The sequence below is a fragment of the Vigna unguiculata genome, chromosome 6 (genome assembly GCF_004118075.2).
Source record: "Vigna unguiculata cultivar IT97K-499-35 chromosome 6, ASM411807v1, whole genome shotgun sequence".
NCBI classification, from domain to species: Eukaryota; Viridiplantae; Streptophyta; class Magnoliopsida; order Fabales; family Fabaceae; genus Vigna; species Vigna unguiculata.
The window spans coordinates 31,210,233-31,228,916 of NC_040284.1; the positions used below are offsets into that span (position 1 = coordinate 31,210,233).

At 29.1% G+C, this 18,684-nt stretch overlaps 2 protein-coding genes across 2 annotated transcripts; both read left to right on the forward strand.

The window, feature by feature from the left end:
- The first annotated feature begins 864 nt into the window (after positions 1-864).
- LOC114187148 (pterin-4-alpha-carbinolamine dehydratase 2, mitochondrial-like) lies at positions 865-4,539 on the forward strand. Its single transcript, XM_028075290.1, has 6 exons — positions 865-1,061; positions 1,139-1,209; positions 1,294-1,379; positions 1,703-1,826; positions 1,929-1,997; positions 4,106-4,539. Exons 1-6 carry the CDS (start codon positions 928-930, stop codon positions 4,192-4,194), a joined length of 573 nt encoding a protein of 190 aa, XP_027931091.1. The 5' UTR covers positions 865-927; the 3' UTR covers positions 4,195-4,539.
- Positions 4,540-5,608: 1,069 nt separating this feature from the next.
- On the forward strand, positions 5,609-6,764 carry LOC114187618. The gene is made up of 2 exons (XM_028075914.1): positions 5,609-5,912; positions 5,993-6,764. Exons 1-2 carry the CDS (start codon positions 5,745-5,747, stop codon positions 6,527-6,529), a joined length of 705 nt encoding a protein of 234 aa, XP_027931715.1. The 5' UTR covers positions 5,609-5,744; the 3' UTR covers positions 6,530-6,764.
- The last annotated feature ends 11,920 nt before the right edge of the window (positions 6,765-18,684 follow it).

An 18,684-nucleotide genomic window follows, 5' to 3' on the forward strand; every position in this document is an offset into this window, starting at 1 on the left:
CACTCACAAATTTTCACAAATTTCACTCTCTAATCCACTCAAAAATCACCTTCAAATCTCTTAAAAAAAACAACACCAATTTCACTCTCTAATTATTTTAATCTTTTACTCTCCCTCTCTCCCAAATAAATCTATCCAAAAGAACATACCCTTATGCCGTGTTCGTTTCAATGGATACCTTTATTTAAATTGATTTGAAGAGACAGATTAACATACAAATCGTTGTTTTTTTGAAGAAATGAGCAAAGAAACGCACGGATGAATTTGAGAAAATACATCACAATTCAATCTCACCACAAATGCGATGATTTGCAGTGATATATCAAACTTTACATTTTTGTCCTCACATTTTATTATCATATAATACATTATTAATAATAGTTATTATATTAATTATTAAATATTAAATATTAATTATTATTTATTATTATAATTAAAATATTTTTAAATTTTAACTTTTTAATTTATTCAGTTGTAACTTTATTAAACTTTTTTTAATCCATCGTATCAATCAAATCACTTGCTAACTTTCATAAAACCTATCTTCAAATTTACTCATTTTACTCTTTAAATCAACTCAAAAAAACACAAATATTTATCTCCTTAAATTCACACAAATCTATCTTTATACTCTTTCAAATCTATCCCTTCGTTCAAACATGGCCTTAGTCTTCGAATTGAGATAAAATCTATCTGGAAGTTTTGTCATCTCGTGTTACTGAAATAATCAGAAAGCCCAATGAGATAATATTTTCAGGGGGACACAAATGGTACTTCCTTCACTATTTTTTTTTTCTACTTATCCCTTCTGAGAGAGGGCAAAAGAGGAAATAAAAACAGAAAATGTAAAACAACTTAATTGCTTTCTGAACGCCTACGCCCTCAAAACGTAAGAGAATAGAAGTGAACACTTCGTATTAAGCCTCTATGCTGCGCTGCTTCTACCAAATGAATCGCCTTGTTCTTCTTCGCCACCCTCTTCTACCTTTATCTGTTGCCGCCGCCGCCAAGTTATCATTGCAACCCTTTTCCCAAACCTATTATTCATACACACGGAGACGGTAATTTCATCTGAATCTCTTTCTTCGTTTTTTAACAATGTCTCCGTCATGCTCTGATTTCACTCTGTTAAATTTAGAATGAATTCTGAAATATGTCACGGAGTCTCTTCACCTCTCACAACCGCTACATTTTGCACTACCAACAAAGGTGCGATGACCTGCTCTATCTACCTTCTTTAGGCGTTTCATAATAACACGTTCTGATCATCAATTTTTTTATTTTTTATTTTAGACTTGTCAGCTAAGAAGTGTGTACCCTGCAATACAAAGGACTTGCAGCCCATGACCCCGGATGAAGCACGCACTCTGCTTCCACAGGTTTGTGTTGATTGTGTTGTTAAAAATGTTCAACTCAAAAATGCTATGACGGGATTATGAAATACCCGTTATTTTAAATTTGATTTCACATATTTTATATAATGTGTACTTTTGTATACATATGTCTCAGAAAATGATACAAATTACTCAAAATTAATGCATTCATACGTTTAGAGGTCTTTTTTAATCAACGCTTCTATTCAGCTCGTTATTTGGTCAGCTACGACCTCCCCGCTACAACGCTATGCCGCATTATTTAACACCTTGTTCAACTTTCGTTAATTTAAGTATCAATGTATTTGTTATTAACATTAAGTGATCAGGTTGCCGATTGGGATTTGGTAAACGAGGATGGTGTATTGAAGTTGAGGAGATCATGGAAAGTGAAGACTTTTACCAAAGGATTGCAGTTTTTCAGGGTAATAGGTGATCTTGCTGAAGCTGAAGGTATTATTTTCTGCCGCCTTCTACTTCTCTCCCCCTCTACCCCCGAATGTATTGATGTTATGAGAGAATTAGAAAGTTTAACAATGATGTTTTATTATGTAGGTCATCATCCTGATCTTCATCTTGTTGGCTGGAATAATGTTACCATAGAGATTTGGACGCATTCTGTGGGTATGAATATGTCATTGTGTTCAAATTATTTAATCAAATCTGGTTTCTGAGAAATATAATATTAGAAGATTTTGTTTAGGCAAGATTGACGTATAATGAAAGCTCTCTTATCTATAGGCTAAAACAAGTCTCTAGATCTTGTTTTCAAAAACTGTGTCGTGCTCTTAATTTTTTTGGCCTTTATTGCAGCCAAGAGTGACCCTCTCTTTCATTCTATTCACCTCTACATTCATGACATTCATTTTATGTTGTCAAGATTGTAACTGGAAATTCCAGTTCTGAAATCTGTCAATTTATCTCACAGCTCCTTTCGAAATTCACAACAAAGTACCTTTGGGTCTTTACACTAGGGTATTGAGGTGTTCCTGTGTTCTAATACTATCTCAGACCAAAACATATTTCATTTGCCTCAACAAGCTTACAGCTTATTATAACTACACCAGTCCTTCTCTTTACTGAACGATAGATGGTGCTTTCCAATATGTTATTATCACTTGACCTGGCTTATTGTTCTATGTTACAAAGTATGCCAATTCATGTATTCTCCTGAAGAGCGTCATTGGAAATATGCAAAGCACCTAACTTCATGTTGTGATATCTTCACGGACTGCCTCATGTGGTCTCTCATGACCTGCAGTTTCAAGCATTCTGTGATTCTGACCATTCTCATGACTAGAAATCTTCTACAGGTTATTTTATTTTCTTTGGCTCAATCTGATATCCTGGTCTTCTAAGAAGCAATTTGTTATGTGTTGCAGCAGCACTTAGGCTGAATACCGCAGACTTGCTGCCGTAACCATTGATCTATTGTGGTTTCAGTCCCTTCTAACTGAACTACAAGTTGCTGTTTAAGCTCCTACACTCCATTCTTGCACTAAAAACTTTGAATTGGATCTTGACTTTGTTCTTGAAAAAGTTATACAGCAGTGAGGGTCATTCATCTTCCCTCTCAATTCCATGTAGCGGATTTTCTCAGCAATGCTATGTCCAAGTCTCAGTGTGGTCATTTAATGTCCAAACTCACTGTTTCTTCCTTAGAAACATTCAGTTTGAGAGTGACTGTTACGGGTAGCTTAGTCTTAGTCAATTTTTTAGACAGTTTGATACAGCTAAATGTTTTTAGTAGTTTGTTAGTTTCACTGAATGTCTAAATGTCTTTTAGACGCTAATCAGAATAAGGATGAAATCATTTTCACCTTTCTCACTCAAAACTCATTAATCTTTTCTTTGATTCTTTATTTTCTTCTTTCTATGGCCTGATACGTAATACTTCTAAACAATCGGAGCCCAGTGTAATGAGAATATGTTTAATGAAACCCGCAGTCCAAGCACAACGCCGGCTACCAGTGATATGATTTCTGTCCAGATGGATTCCTATTTATTTGTCATATGCACCATCATGTATCAAATTAAGCTCAATATATAGTACGTTTAACCGATATATTTAAGGGTTAAAGAAAAGAAAATAATTCCGTGGTTGCGATGTTACTAATTTGCTTCTCTGGAAAGCCAATGACTTTTATTTTCTATATTTGGAGAGAAAGAAAAACTGGATATTCCTTGGCTTCCTTTAAAATTACATTTGGATTTTTAAGTTTGTCACACGATCCGTCGAGCAGTCTCCACCTCCAATATAGCAGTATTGTGATACTGCAAGGAAAAAAATTGCCGAAGAGGAATGGTTGTCTTACGTTTTAGCTTTAGGTTAACTGGAGAGAAATTTTTAAAATAGAAATATTTTCTTTCTCTGGGTATGTTTGTTTGTGTGTCCATGCAAGTTAAAACTTTAATTAAATACGTAATCAGTTCATCATATAGTCGTTTTGTTTGTCCATACCATAGCTATTGCATTTGCTTAGTTACCTATAGGCTTACATATCTTGAATTTTTTTAATAAAAGGTCTTCGCCACATACATATTAAACTTGCATCTGTAATATTAGTAGAGCAATTATAGTATACTTTACCTTGGACATTATGTTGCTTCTTTCCAACGCTGTTTAACTTTGTCCCAAGTTTCCTTTTCGCTGTAATCTAATCTTAGTTTTCTTGATTTTTTACATCGTAATTCATTTGTTTATATCCATATATGGATCCATGTTTATGCAGGTGGGCTGACGCAGAATGATTTTATTCTCGCTGCTAAGATGAATGGACTTAATTTGCATGGCTTGCTAAGACGGAAGGCTTCCGACTGAGTTATAAAAAGAAATCCAAAAGGCTTTGCTTTTCTTTATAAATAGGCCATGGCTATCTTTCTAATAATTTGGAAGCTGTAGTCCGATCTATTAATTTGCTTCTACATAATCTGAGATGTGAATAACATCGAAGTTTAGCTTGAAATGTACATGATTCTAGTTGTCAAAGAGAACCATAAATTAGAATGGTTAAGAGAAAGAACCAAAATAAGGTAGACCAAGCTTCTGTTGGGCATGAACTCATAAATCAAGAGTTTCACTTTTTGCTGAATGTCACTGCCAAATGTCTTACAAGACTTGTACTGAAACTTTTTTTTAACTGAACTTCAGTTTTGATCTCCTGCACCCCTTGCTCAGTTCATGGAAAGCCTCTTAACAACTCTCTTTGTCCCATTGGCATGTACATCCTGATAACAAATTATTAGGACTTCGTAAAGTGTGAAAGACAATGTATGTGTAACATAATCATGTCAATTGTGCTTGTGTCCACAACTCCAGTTTGTTGTGTCTTGCAAAGCCGTTCGTGCAATAGCATATAGTTGATGAATCAAATGTTGGAATGTCAGTGTTTTCCCTCTCCCTTCTGCCACTACATCCCTTCTCATAGATTATTTTAATATCTCCGGAAGATTTACCGGGAATGATTGAAATTGTATCAAAATTATATAACTAACGTATGAATGAATTGATTGAGGTTTTGGTAAGGGCTGCTTGCCTTTTTTTTTTTTTTTTATTATTCTAATATATATATATATATATATATATATATATATATATATATATATATATATATGAAATTTAAGTGTGGGTTAAGTTTGACATTATGTAAAAATGAGAATGTTAAGAGAGAAGTCTCAAAAGTTCACATTTATGTAATTATTTCCTAGAATTTTTCCTCAAAAGAAAAAATAAACCATCGTATCATGTATTCTGTTAGAGCATAATGTTATTAAATGCTTTTATTATTTATATTGGATTAAGTGTTGTTATTCAAAATGATTTTACCCAGTTTTCTAACCCGCTTATTCTTAATTTAAGTAAAGTAAGTTTTTTTTGCCGGCGTTTAAAAAATTGCAAATACCACCTACGTAGAAGAATTGATGAAGTTATTCTGAAAAAAATAATTAATGAAGTTAGTAATCTAAATATATTTATTATACAATATATACCGGTAATAATATATAATTTAAGAACATATTGTATTTTGCCTCGGCTATTTAGGTAACCCTTGCTAAGGTCAATGGTTAGTCCCTTTCAGATTGCAACATTTTGGAGTACCAAACTTGTTTCTTCTTGGCAACAGCTTCTGTTTCCCTTAAGTCATTTTCTTTCTTCCATTCATTGGTGTTGTACTAATCAATAATTCTCTATAAGATAAGGTTGGAAAAATTTTCAAGTTGCCATAGGTTGTCAAATCATGAAAGGTCAATAATCCTTGTTAATTATTGGAAGGATGAGAAAGGAATTCCTCCTAGTTTTGTAATTTATAGCTACAGATTTTGGTAATAAAACCTCAATCAGTACTCCTAGGAAGGAACAACGACATAAACATGAAGTTCCATAAGGAGTACCTGGATTTAATTTTGGTCCCTTCAGGTTTGCTAATCATGTTTGCTTATCACCTCTTCCTGCTTTACAAATATATCAATCAGCCTCACACCACAGTCATGGGATTTGAGAACAATGACAAAAGAATTTGGGTTGAAAGAATTATGCAGGCAAGTGATTAATCCTTATGACCCTTTTCTTTTATTTGATTGAAAACCCTTTGAATTGTTTTTAACATTGTAATGATCAGGCAGACAAAAGGGATGTTAGCACGGCTCTGTCTGTAATTCAATCAAACACCACAGCTGCAACATTCTTGGCCTCGGTCTCTTTGACTCTTAGTTCACTTATTGGAGCTTGGGTTGCCAACACTTCCAACATTTTCTTCCAGCGTGAATTGATCTATGGTGACACTACACCAACAACCATTACTATCAAGTACATTTGCCTGCTAACATGCTTCCTTCTAGCTTTCTCATGCTTTGTTCAATCAGCAAGACACTTTGTTCATGCAAACTATTTGATAAGCACTCCAGATAGTTTTGTCCCTGTCAGTAGTGTGGAAATAGCTGTCATAAGGGGAGGTGATTTCTGGTCACTTGGTCTTCGAGCCCTCTATTTTGCTCTTGATTTGTTACTTTGGTTCTTTGGACCAATACCTATGTTTATTTCCTCACTGGCCATGGTGCTTGTCCTCAATTATCTTGACTCTAATGCAAGGCCATTGCATCCTAATGTGTCTCAGGGAACCCAGATTCATATGGCAAAGAGGGGCTTTAACTTGTGAAGATGTACCCTATCCTTTCAAGCAAGGACCTGGCATTGGTTTATAATTTTTTATTGATCCGATGTCACAATATTGAGAGACACAAAAAGAAATAAATGTGATGAAAAGAAAAAAGATAAATGAAGAATAGAGTAAAAGTGAAACGGAAAAGGAAGTAAATATATAAGTTAATTATCTGCATAGTACAATACAAAATTTGAATAGGTGTTTAATTAGAAACATTAAGTAGTTAAAATCATGTGCTTTATCCACTCCTAATCTAAACTTATCCACGCAATTACGTGTTTTTTTCTTTAATAAATGTAATTAGAGTGATGAAAAAGCAAGAATATTTGTCTTACAAGCAAAGTTATGTTTTAGACTTGTAATTGTGAATGACATTAGCGTAGGAGCTGCTGAATGCCTCGTTCTGTGGCAAGCGATTAGTGCCACTCACTTTCTTTCTTGCACGCAATTCGATAAGAAAACTGAGATCATAAATGATGTATGCAAATACTGCAACTTTTTTCTTGTGTTTGACCAAAAATGGAAATGGGAATGGAGATAAATAAGCCTGTCTGCTGCGTCTTACTGTGCAACTTATGTTAAGCTTATGTTTTATATACACGAAATCAGCATTGCTAAATTATTTTGTTCCTTAAATATATGATATTTAGACAATAGATTCGCACAGTTCACTTAATAAAATATAATTGTTGTATTAAATTCATACTACAATGTCTTAAAATCAACTGTATGGCACTCTAATTAAATTCTAAAGTTTGTTAATCTATTCACAATTTTAGCTTCATCAGTTTATTCCAAAGTGTTTCTAAACATATTTTTTAAAAGGTTTCACAGTTGATTAAATATACGTGTTACTGAGCGTGTACCATATCTTTAAAGAACAGGATTACATTAACTTTCATAAATTTCGTGGATCTCACAAGACATGTTCGAAATTTAAATTAGAAAGAGTAAATCACGCTCCCGCTTTTTAAAATCATGACCAACTTTAAGCTTTAGAAAAAAAAACATTTATTATCAAACATATTATATAAATTTCCATTTATATAGCCAAACACTTAGCAAATGAGTCTTGAAAAATATTAGTGTTGATTTTAAAATGAGACATTTATTTATTTTATTAAAAAAAAAACAACACCCCATTTTTGGTTCTCTAGTGGTAATCATTATGGGCCTTGTCGCTGTTCTGGGTTTGAGTTTGGGCTAAATGGACCGTGGAAGTGACCTACATTTCGAAGTTTTAAAAGTAATTTTGCAGTGTGTGTTTTGTTTTTAAGAGTTAAGCATATGCATATGCATGGAGTTAGTTTATCGAGGAGGAAGAAGAGAATGTGAAAATTAGAAAAAGAAGAAGAGATAGCAATGAATAATAATTTGTTTGCATGGTCCATGGGTCGGAAAGAAGAGAGGGAGACAGAGACTATGATCATAGGTGGTAGTGAGACATGCGTGTGACGTAGACTACTCAAGTTCCACAACACACAAATTAATAATTATAATTCTGATGACTGCAAAAGCTCAACCAGACCATTGAAAACGACATATTCTGTTTCTCAGAAAAATTTAAGAACATAACAATACAAGTGCCACAGGCAGTGGGAGGGACCAGTTCCTCAAACCAATTCGGTGAAAAACTCAGATTCCAGGGTGGGCCAACACCACCATATAAAATGGAAAATACAACGTCATATCATAAATTATCAACTGTCAATCTATTTATAAGATCACACAACTTAGTACAACTTTATCATTTACTTTTAATGTTTTTGTTTTTTTTTTTTCATTTCTCAATTTGATTAACTCAAAAAATACTACTGTTCAATTTTACATCAACAAATACTAAAAAAATAATTATACTTTAACATATTCTTTTTATCCAGTTTTAACTTATCATTTTTAATCATCACATCAGGTTATTATAAAAAATTTAAATAATAAATGAATAAGAATGATAAATTAAAAATGGATTAAAAAAATAGGTTAAAATATTATTTTTCTACTCCAAAATCATCTAACTAAACTAACTTTCTTTTATATAAAACATAGTCTTACTTGTCGCGATGAAGTTAATATTTAAAAGTAATACCGAAGAAACTTCAAACTAAACAATAATAATGATAATTTTATTATTAAACGTTAAATCATATAAAATAATTAAATTGTAATGTTATTTTTCCTTTCATTTTTATCTTTCTATTCTGGTGTCCAGATTTTTTATTGAATATTTTCAATTTTGCGCGCGCTTTATCTTTTATTCTAATATAATCTAACATATTAATTTGGAATAGTATAAAATAATATAATTAGTTAACATATATGCATAATTGAGATTTTGACAATATCCATGGATTCATTGACATGCATTGACCATAATCACACACAAAAACAGAAGGCCAGTTTTTCGGACAAAAAAAGAAAAGAAAAGAAATGAAAGAATAGCAAAAGAAAATTGTATTTTTATATTCTCTGTAAGATTCTAAATGAAAAAGAAAGAAAAAGGTAGAATTTGATTGACCGTATGAGCGTCACACAGCCAAACATGGTACATCAATCACAAATTCAATAAATTGTCAAGAAACTTTGCCCCTCTTAAATCTTGTTTTGGCAATTCAAGAAAATAAAAATAAATAATAAATCGTTTTCAAATGTGTTATATTTGGTAAATAACTTGATTTTTTTATTCATATATTCTTAGAAGTCATATTTTTCTAATGATTTTTATTAAAACATATAAAATTTATTTTAACGTTAGAAAGGAAGTAGCTTGGATAAGTATTGTTTTCAGATGTTGATAGGATTGTATTGCAAAATAGAAAAATAATGCATTAATAATAGTTTGAATTTGAAACATTATTGTGTGAATAAATGTGAAAGAGAAAAATTGAAATGTTAATTAGTTGTGATTCCCCTGACAAGAAGAGTCCCACCTATGGTGGTAGACCTGTGGCCGAGCCTTTGCATTGCAGTGTACTTCACTCTATTTCCCTATCTCAACAACCATCCAATCTTCAAAAACCAAAACAAAAATACAACTCTCAATACAAACATATAATAAATAAATTCAACTTTTTTGTATATACACTTTTCAACCTCTTTTGGGTTGGTGTGTTAGATTTTATAGATAAAAGAGAAATTGAGTGACTTCAAATTAAAATAAGTACAAATAAAATAAAGAGTTGAGATAAGATTTATGTCCTCACTTTATATATTTGTTTATAGTATCTATTAATTCTTTTACCTAACAAGTTAAATATTTCCATTATGTCTTTTCTTTTATATGTGTCGATATAATGTATTTTTAAGTTTAATCATATATTAATGAAAGCTATATCATGCATATTATTATATGGACAAAATAAGTACATGGAGTAAAATAAAAATTTTAAAAGTTACATATAACTAAATATCTAATTTACGAAATTTACTAATATGTAGAAAAAAGTTGTTGTATATTAATATCTTAAACTTATTTAAATTAAACAGAAATAAAAATTGTTGAATTAAATAAAAATGAATGAGAAATAGAACGATAAAGGAAATAGGTAAAAAATAATGTTCTGCTATAATTAAAAGGGATATATATATATATATATATATATATATATATATATATATATATATATATATATATATATATAGAGAGAGAGAGAGAGATAGATGCACAAAAAGTTACACAGAAATTAAAAATTGTTTTGGTGTGAAATAAAAAATAGAGTATTTTTTATAAGTTGTTTTTTAAAATATTACTGTTGCTATTATTATTATTAAGTGATTAAAATTACTACTATCTTCAATGTTATTATTTATGTATTGTAGTGTATTCTTTATTCAAATAAATTGATGCAATGTGCTTGGTGGAACATAAGTCATACACAAAGTGAGGATTACTGAATAAACTATTCTTATGCAATAATGGAACATCATAGCCGGTTAAAGATATCAAGTATATTAATTTAAGGGTTAAATATGTTTTTGGTCCCTTAAGTTTCAGTGAATTTTGGAATTAGTCTCTCATCAAAACTTTATATCAATTTAGTCATTCATCTTTCAAAATGCGTGAATTTAGTCCTTTTAACCAAATTTTATTAAGTTTATCTAAAGTTTCAAGCACATTTCATGATAATATTTAAGTTAACATTGAAGCAAAAATGTGTCAAACAGTGTAAATAATTTAAATACTATCATGAAATGCGTTTGAGACCTCAGATAAACTTAACAAAATTTAGTTAAAGGGACTAAATTCATGCATTTTGAAAAATAAAGGACTAAATTGGTCAAAAGTTTTGATGAGGGACTAATTCCAAATTTGGCTGAAACTTGAGGAACCAAAAACATATTTAACCCTTGATTTAATGTAATTTAAATAAAAAAAAAACTATATTTCTACTTCATTGAATCAACAATAATCTTTTACTTTCTATCTTTTCTTTTCCTTCTTTGTTTTTAACCTCCTAAACAAATGATAATGCTTTATATAATTTATGAATGAAAAAAAAAAAATATATATATATATATAGAGTCCAAAACAAGACTTGTTTCTATAGACGAAAATAAGAGTTAAAAATTATTTAAAAAAAGTATCCACATGTTTAGATGAGTAAAAACCGAAAAAAATAAATAAAATTAAATGTTTCTATGTTAATTAAAAATATAGTTATTTATTATTTTGATTTTATATTAAAATTGTAAATAATTAAAAAAAAACTGCTTTAATTCTATTTATTTCCTTAGTGTTCTTTTAGTGTTCTCTTTTACCTCAGTCTTATAATAAAGACCATACAAGTAGGTCTTAAAAGGGCATTTTTGTTTAAAGATGTCAAAATGGATTTCAATTCGTGAGTTAATCCCGCTCACCACGACTTCAAATTGGGTTGGATTAATGCAAAAATCAATTTTTTTAAAAGTGGATTAAATTCAACTCGGCTTACTTAATCCACAGGTTAAACGAGTTTGAGTCGGGTTGACTCACTTAACCCACTAACATTTTTTTTTATAATTATTTACTATTCCTAATTACATGGGTTCACATATTCATATTTTTAAATGCTAGAATGTTACTTAATAATATTTGAATAATTTGAATGTTTAATTAATTTGATTGTCAAATTATATACATCAATATTTTAATCTTTAACTATAATCTTTATAATAAATTACTCAAGCAACTGTAATATTATCAATGTTTTAATGTTTTCTTGAACTATATGGATACTTTATTGAAAATAATTTATCATATATTGATGGCTAGCATGATGAAAACATTGATTTTTGATTTTACTGTGATTGTCATTTTATGAGTTACTTAAAAATTATTTAAATATTTGAATACTTAATTAAATAAATAAAATAAATTTTTTTAGATGGGTTGGTGAGTCAACTCACATAATCTACCAACATCATATTGTGGTGAGTTGAGTCATGTTACAAAATTTATGATTCATCATAAAATAAACTAGATTAAAGTCATCTATTTTTAACCCGACTCATGATGAACCGATACGTGTAACTTTAATTGGTTTTCTTTTACATGTGTAATTTATTACACTTGGAAATATAGGGAAAATACGAAGGAGTGAAAAGTGTGGAATAATCTGCTTTTACCATATCATTTGGTTCCCTTCGTAACATAATGACCGCAAGTTTACTTGAGGCCCACAACAATCTTGATTTTTTCCAAAGTAAAAAGAAAGTGCTTAAAAGAAATTTTTTTATTATATATAAGACAAAATGGAGGTACATGCTTCTTTATTCTCTTTCTTGATACATCTGGTTTAGTAAATGTTTTCCCTTAACTAATTTAATTTTTTTTGTCTGTTTGTATTTTCTACATTTACTTGTTACACCAAATACACACATTTATTTCATGGAAAATAATGTTGCAATACTCTTATAACCACATGAAAACATGCTTTTAGATTTGAGAGGACCGAAAAATAATCGAAAATAAAATTCCAACATCCCCAATATATATATATATATATATATATATATATATATATATATATATATATATATATATATATATATATATATATACTTGAGATATTTTCAAATAATAAACTGATTTGACTTATTATAAATTTGATCTAATAGAGTTAAAAAAAATAATTTTTTTCCTTTTAAATGTAAGTCAAACCGAACATAACTTACTTAATTCATGAGTTTAACATATTTGAGACAAATATATAATAACTTTTTGTTAGTCTTTTATCATTTGATATTTGAAATTCTGTAATATTGTTTAATAATATTTGAATGTTTAGATGTTTATTTTGTTTATTTGTCAAAGTTATGTATGATATCAATTTAAATTTTAACTATTGATTTTATAATAATATTTGGTGAAATAAATGATTATTTTAATTGTACAATTATAAGAAAAATAAATTGGATAAACCTACTTTGATTGAACTATTATGACAAAATTAGTAGAATCAATCTGTCTTAACTATACTTCAATAAATATGTAAAATAAATGAAAAGAACAAAGCATTATTAAGTGAGACAACTCACTATCCCATTAACATATTGTGAGTTGAGTCGACTACAACTTGTTTATAATTCAATATATGATAAGTCAAGACGTAAAAATCAATAAAAGTTAACATTTAAAAAAAAACATATCAACATTTAAAAGGACTAAGAATTAATTTAGACTTTTATTTGAATAATAGAGTTTACTTATTCTTGAACTACAGTTGTTATAAAAAAATAACTAAATAAACATATAATACTAAACTAGTGAAATTAAACATAATATCATACACATCATCATTCATATATACGAAATTAACTAACATTTATGCACACAACATGTACGAACAAATGCATGTATGAACTCACATTTATTAGTGTTAATGTATAACAGAGAAAAAAATGAGATAAAAGTAAAATAAACTGTATATCTATTAATTATTGTAGTTTATTATATAATTTTTACAATTCCCGGTATGCATTGACAGTGATGTATATCTATTGTTAATTTTGCCCAACAAATAAAACAAGCTAAAGAACCCACTTAGTGGTATAATTAACGTTGACAAATGTCTGCTAAATTTATTTTCATAATTGATAATCTATTTTATGAATACTAATACTTTCTTAACTTTTTTTATTACAATAATAATTATTTTGTTTACTGCTATTTTAGATTTCGCATTTATTAAACATATGATTAAATTATAAATGGAATATAAATTTTACTTGATAAAAAAAAAAGAATTGATTTAAAAATTGTGGTGTTGATCTAAAGATCTAAAAATGGAGCTTAGAGTGAGGTGAGGAGTAGTGGTGGGCCTGGGCTAGGGCATGTGATGTGTGTTTGGGTAAGATAAGAAAATGAAGGAGGTTTTGGAAGATACATATTATGGTGAAGAGTGGTTGGGAATGGGAACCAGAGACTGTAACTCACTGTGGGGTTTCCTCACCTCATGTATTGTAATATCATACAACTTGCACCCAACCAGTGTGGGCCTCTTCACATTTTTCTTTTTTTATTTCTTTTTTTCATTTATATAATATTAAATATTTATAATATCTCAATAAACAATAATAATTAAATATACCCCTTTGTTTAGGGACAGACTCAAAAAAGAACCATGATGACAACCCTTGTATGCCATCTCCACATGCTCCCATACATACATCCTAACATTTCTTCATCATCCAACATTTTAATTCAAAATAACCCCACTAATCAATGCCTGGTGGGGAACTCTCTTCTTCAATAATTTCATCAATAATCGAATACATGGGGCTCATGTTCATCTTTCAAATCAATCTTTTTTTCATTCCCAAATTCAATTCCCACGTTCCTTTCTTTTAAACATTAGCATTGTCAAACAAAAAGTAAAAAATAAATAAATTAAAAAAACCCAATTTATTCCACTGAGTTCATGCTATTTAGAGTATGACATAATCAACATAGAGAAAAGTACCTGTCCTAAGGAATAATCATGCGTACTTTATTTCCTTAAAAAAATCTCATCCATACTTTCTTTCACATGTTAATTGATAGGGATGTTAATCATTCATTTAATCTTTATAATAATGCCCCAGATTTAATAATTCAATCAGATGGATTCCCCGAGTTCAAAATTCTATCGACAAAATATAATTTAATTCTTTATTTGTTTCATTATTATTTTTTTACGTAACATTGTCACATATATTATTGAACACTAATTTAGCCAATTTTAATTATAGTATCCCACGTGAATGTAATAAGTTTTAAAATATACAAAATGAAACATTTTTCGACTTATAGATATGAGATAAAAATATATTTAAAGTATACACTGATTTCACGAAAGAAAATATCTTGTTATGCAACAAACTAAGTTAAATATCTTACAGAAGAAATATCTTACACACTGCACTAACTTTATATTAATATAGAATGTCAAACCATTTTAGGGTTTAAGAAGTCGTTTTTCTTACGTAGTGGACATGTCACTAAGGCACGCCCTACTAATTACTATCAAACCAAAAGCACGTCCCACAAAACAATCCTACTTACATTTTTGGATATGAAATTATTTTCAAAAGTTTGACTTTAAGAAGTTTCAGATACAATGGTGGTTGAATAAATTTATATAGTTTCTGTGTTAGACTAATTACTTTGAATTGGTTCATTTAAAAATGCTATAATCTTCAAATATAAACTAGTGACGAATATATCTTAAATGATTAAACATTTGCATTTTTTTTCCCGAATAAATGATTTGGTATTAACGTAGTGTATTAAGATTGCTCACAACGAGAAAAAAAAAAAATCCAAACCATCAAATCACTTGAAAAAGGTGTTTGAAGACACTACGTACATTAGACGTATTTCTTTTCAAGTTCAGCCGATAAAACATCATTTAAAAAGTATGTTGCGTAGGTTGATTGATTGATTTGGTTTAGATTAAAGTATTGTTTTTTTTTTTTCAAACTCTTTTATAGATTCTTCTTGAAAGATCATTTTTCCACACGCGAATCAGACAAATGCTATGTATATTAAAAGAATGGTATAAAGGTATTAATTGCACATTATAATATATGTATGTACACGTGGGTATTTTTTTTTAAGTACCGTTAATTTATTTTATTTTACATTTGTATTTAATAATAATTCTCACGGTTTACCTACGAGAAGTTATTGAAACAAATTTTCCATATATTTTTTTCTATCACCTACGAAATGATATTGCATCTCCACCATCTTCTTTACATGGTTACCGTTATTTATTTGCGATGATGATTTGCTGAAAACTCAAGTGTCATAAAGTGTTTCACTAAAAGGGGAATAATTTTTGAAATTAATGTTTGGTATCTGTGTATTCCAATAACCACTTGATGGTGTCATGTGGATATGGGTAATCATCCATTTCTCTCTCAATTGATCCTTTTCTTCATTTTCTTTTTCACCATATAACGGAAACATTCCTTGCTAAATCACACACAATTTTGACAAAAAAAGTTATACGTGTAGTGGAAGAAATCTGAATAACAAGTTATATCAATGGTGACTGCAACTAATTCTTTGAACAAACATGATTCAGTGAAGTAGACAACAAATTCTCTAACCTAATGCTTCCAAGACACAACAATTATCTCAAGCCTTCTGAGATTTGAAGCATCGGCATGTTAATAATGTTGTCCTGTTGCAGTTGTTTTAGAAAAGAACCGTGGTATTGATAAACATAAGACAAGAAAATGTTGGAGGATTTGTTTATTAATAGTGAAGAAAATAAAGAAGGTTTGTTGGAGATGTTAAAAGCGGGAAAGTGAGAATTGAACCCACTTATATATTATGAATTTGTTTTATTTCTAATGTAAGACTTCCAATACTTCCTGATGTCAAGGTATATTTATCTTATAGTGCGTGAGACAAGAAATTAGTTGGTTAGGATAGTTTTTAATTTGACTCTATATCATATTAAAAGTGAACTTTAAACCCAATTTAATTTTACAAAACCTACTTATAAGATGAGAATAATATCTACTTATATATCATAAATTGAATCGATGTGAAATTTCAAAATACTGAAAAAAAAAATAAAGGAAAATTCATGTAAACTAGGGTATACGAAAATAAAAGGAAGAAAGGGTAGAAAGGTTTATAAAGGTGGTGATTAATTTAGTGGATGCAGAATTGGTTAGGGAGAGTGATCTGGTTTTGTCATTACTTTTTGTCTAAGAAAACAGCTAATAATGATGACAAGACCCTAATGGCAAAGTCAAAACCTGAGCAGACAAAGCAAGTGGGCGTTTCAAAAGCCAAAAGATGAATGCTTAAAACCATTGTGCAACTTTCCATATAAAAACCCCTTTGTCTTTCACTTGTCTCTGTTTTTTGGTTAATTGTCAACATTAACTACCAAAGCATGCCAAATAGGACCAATTTTTTGCACCTGTAATCATTCACCCTCAACACCACCCAAATATTCCACACCAATGCTCTCTCACTCTTATTTTTTACCAAATTATTTTCTCCCTTTCAACTTAGCAATATCATATTTTATCCAATCTATTATTTCTTCTATTTTCAAATGCTCTTTCTTCTAGTTTGTATAATATAATCACAAAGTATTCCCTTTATTGTCTGTCTACACTTAAGAGTAACTTTTTTTTAATAGCACGCATATGTATGTACTCAATGATAAAATTTGGTTAGATTCGAGGTAATACGGAATGAATTAAATTATTCAACCTGTCAGTAGATTCTGTGTCAATCACCACCAATGTGGTGGGTTAATTTGCTACTCCATATTTATATTTAGTTTCTAAAAGAAAATATTAGTTTATTATACCCTCTCGTTACATTTTTCTTTTATTTGCATTAAGTCGGTTAAGAATTTCAATCAATGCAAAAGTAACTTTAAACTGATTTAGAAAATTGATAACTAATTAAAATTATTTTTTTATTAATTTGAATATTTTATAATGAACTGTTTTGGTTTTATTTGCTTTTTCAGACTTTAAAAACTATTTAAAATAAATTGAAAACAATTATTTAAATTATTTTACACTGTTTATTATTTTACTCATACACAAGAAGTGTATACGTAAGGAAAAGAATATAATTTGTCCAACTTGATTCCTGACAATATACTTGTGAGAGAGAGTTAAGATAGTATGTTAACATACGAATAATGTGGAAAAGATAGCTGTTTTTTGGGATGTGAATGTTAAATTATTGTTTTTGATGAAGAAAAAAACTAAAGTAAATTAAGAAATCATAGTAAGAAATCAAAATAGAAAAATTAATTTTAATATTTATATTTCAAATTTTGTATAATATTATACAGGTCTACGTGAGTTTTGTTAGACTTATGATAAGATATTTTACGAGTTTGGTATTTGATTTCTCTATTATAAGTGTAAATATTCGTTCTGTTTTTATATTTTATTTTAATTTGTCTTAAACTGTTCATCATAATATGAGAGCGTTATATAATTACAAACAAAAAAGAGAGGTTCAATACATATATTGATAAAAAATTATAAAATAAGACTGTAAAACCGATTCAAATTAATTCCAAAGAAATATATATTTTTTTTTAAGTTTAAATAATTTAATACAATTTTTATATTTAATTCAAATGCCTTATCTTAATGAACAACCACTCATAATTTGAATATTTTTAAAAAACAAACTTTATATTCGTTATTATTTTTAGTTTGTTTTCAAATTCAATTTCTATAATATTATTTGTAAAAATTCAATTAAAGAAGATGTGGTTTAGTACAATTAGTGAAAGTTGTCGATATAATTTTGTTTTATGAAATATTTTTTTTCTTACAGTTTTAATTATGAAATTTATTAATATTTAAAGTTGTTATACTTAGTTGGTATAAAATACGAGTTAAGGTTCATGATTACAGTCAATCACAAATTTAGTAATACTAACATTATAGTAATAGGGACTTGTAAGAAAGTGACTAATGATTTCTCACCATAAATCAATCACCGTGATTAGAAATTTTTTAGCAAGTGATCAAAGATCTCTTTGTAAGTGATTAAGAATTTTTCAGCAAGTGACCAAGGACCTCTCAACAAGTAAACAATGATCTATGGAAGTGATCAACTCAGCATAGACTACAAACCTCTTAACAAGTCATCAGAGACATCTCGCAAGTGATCAGGGACTTCTCAGCAAGTG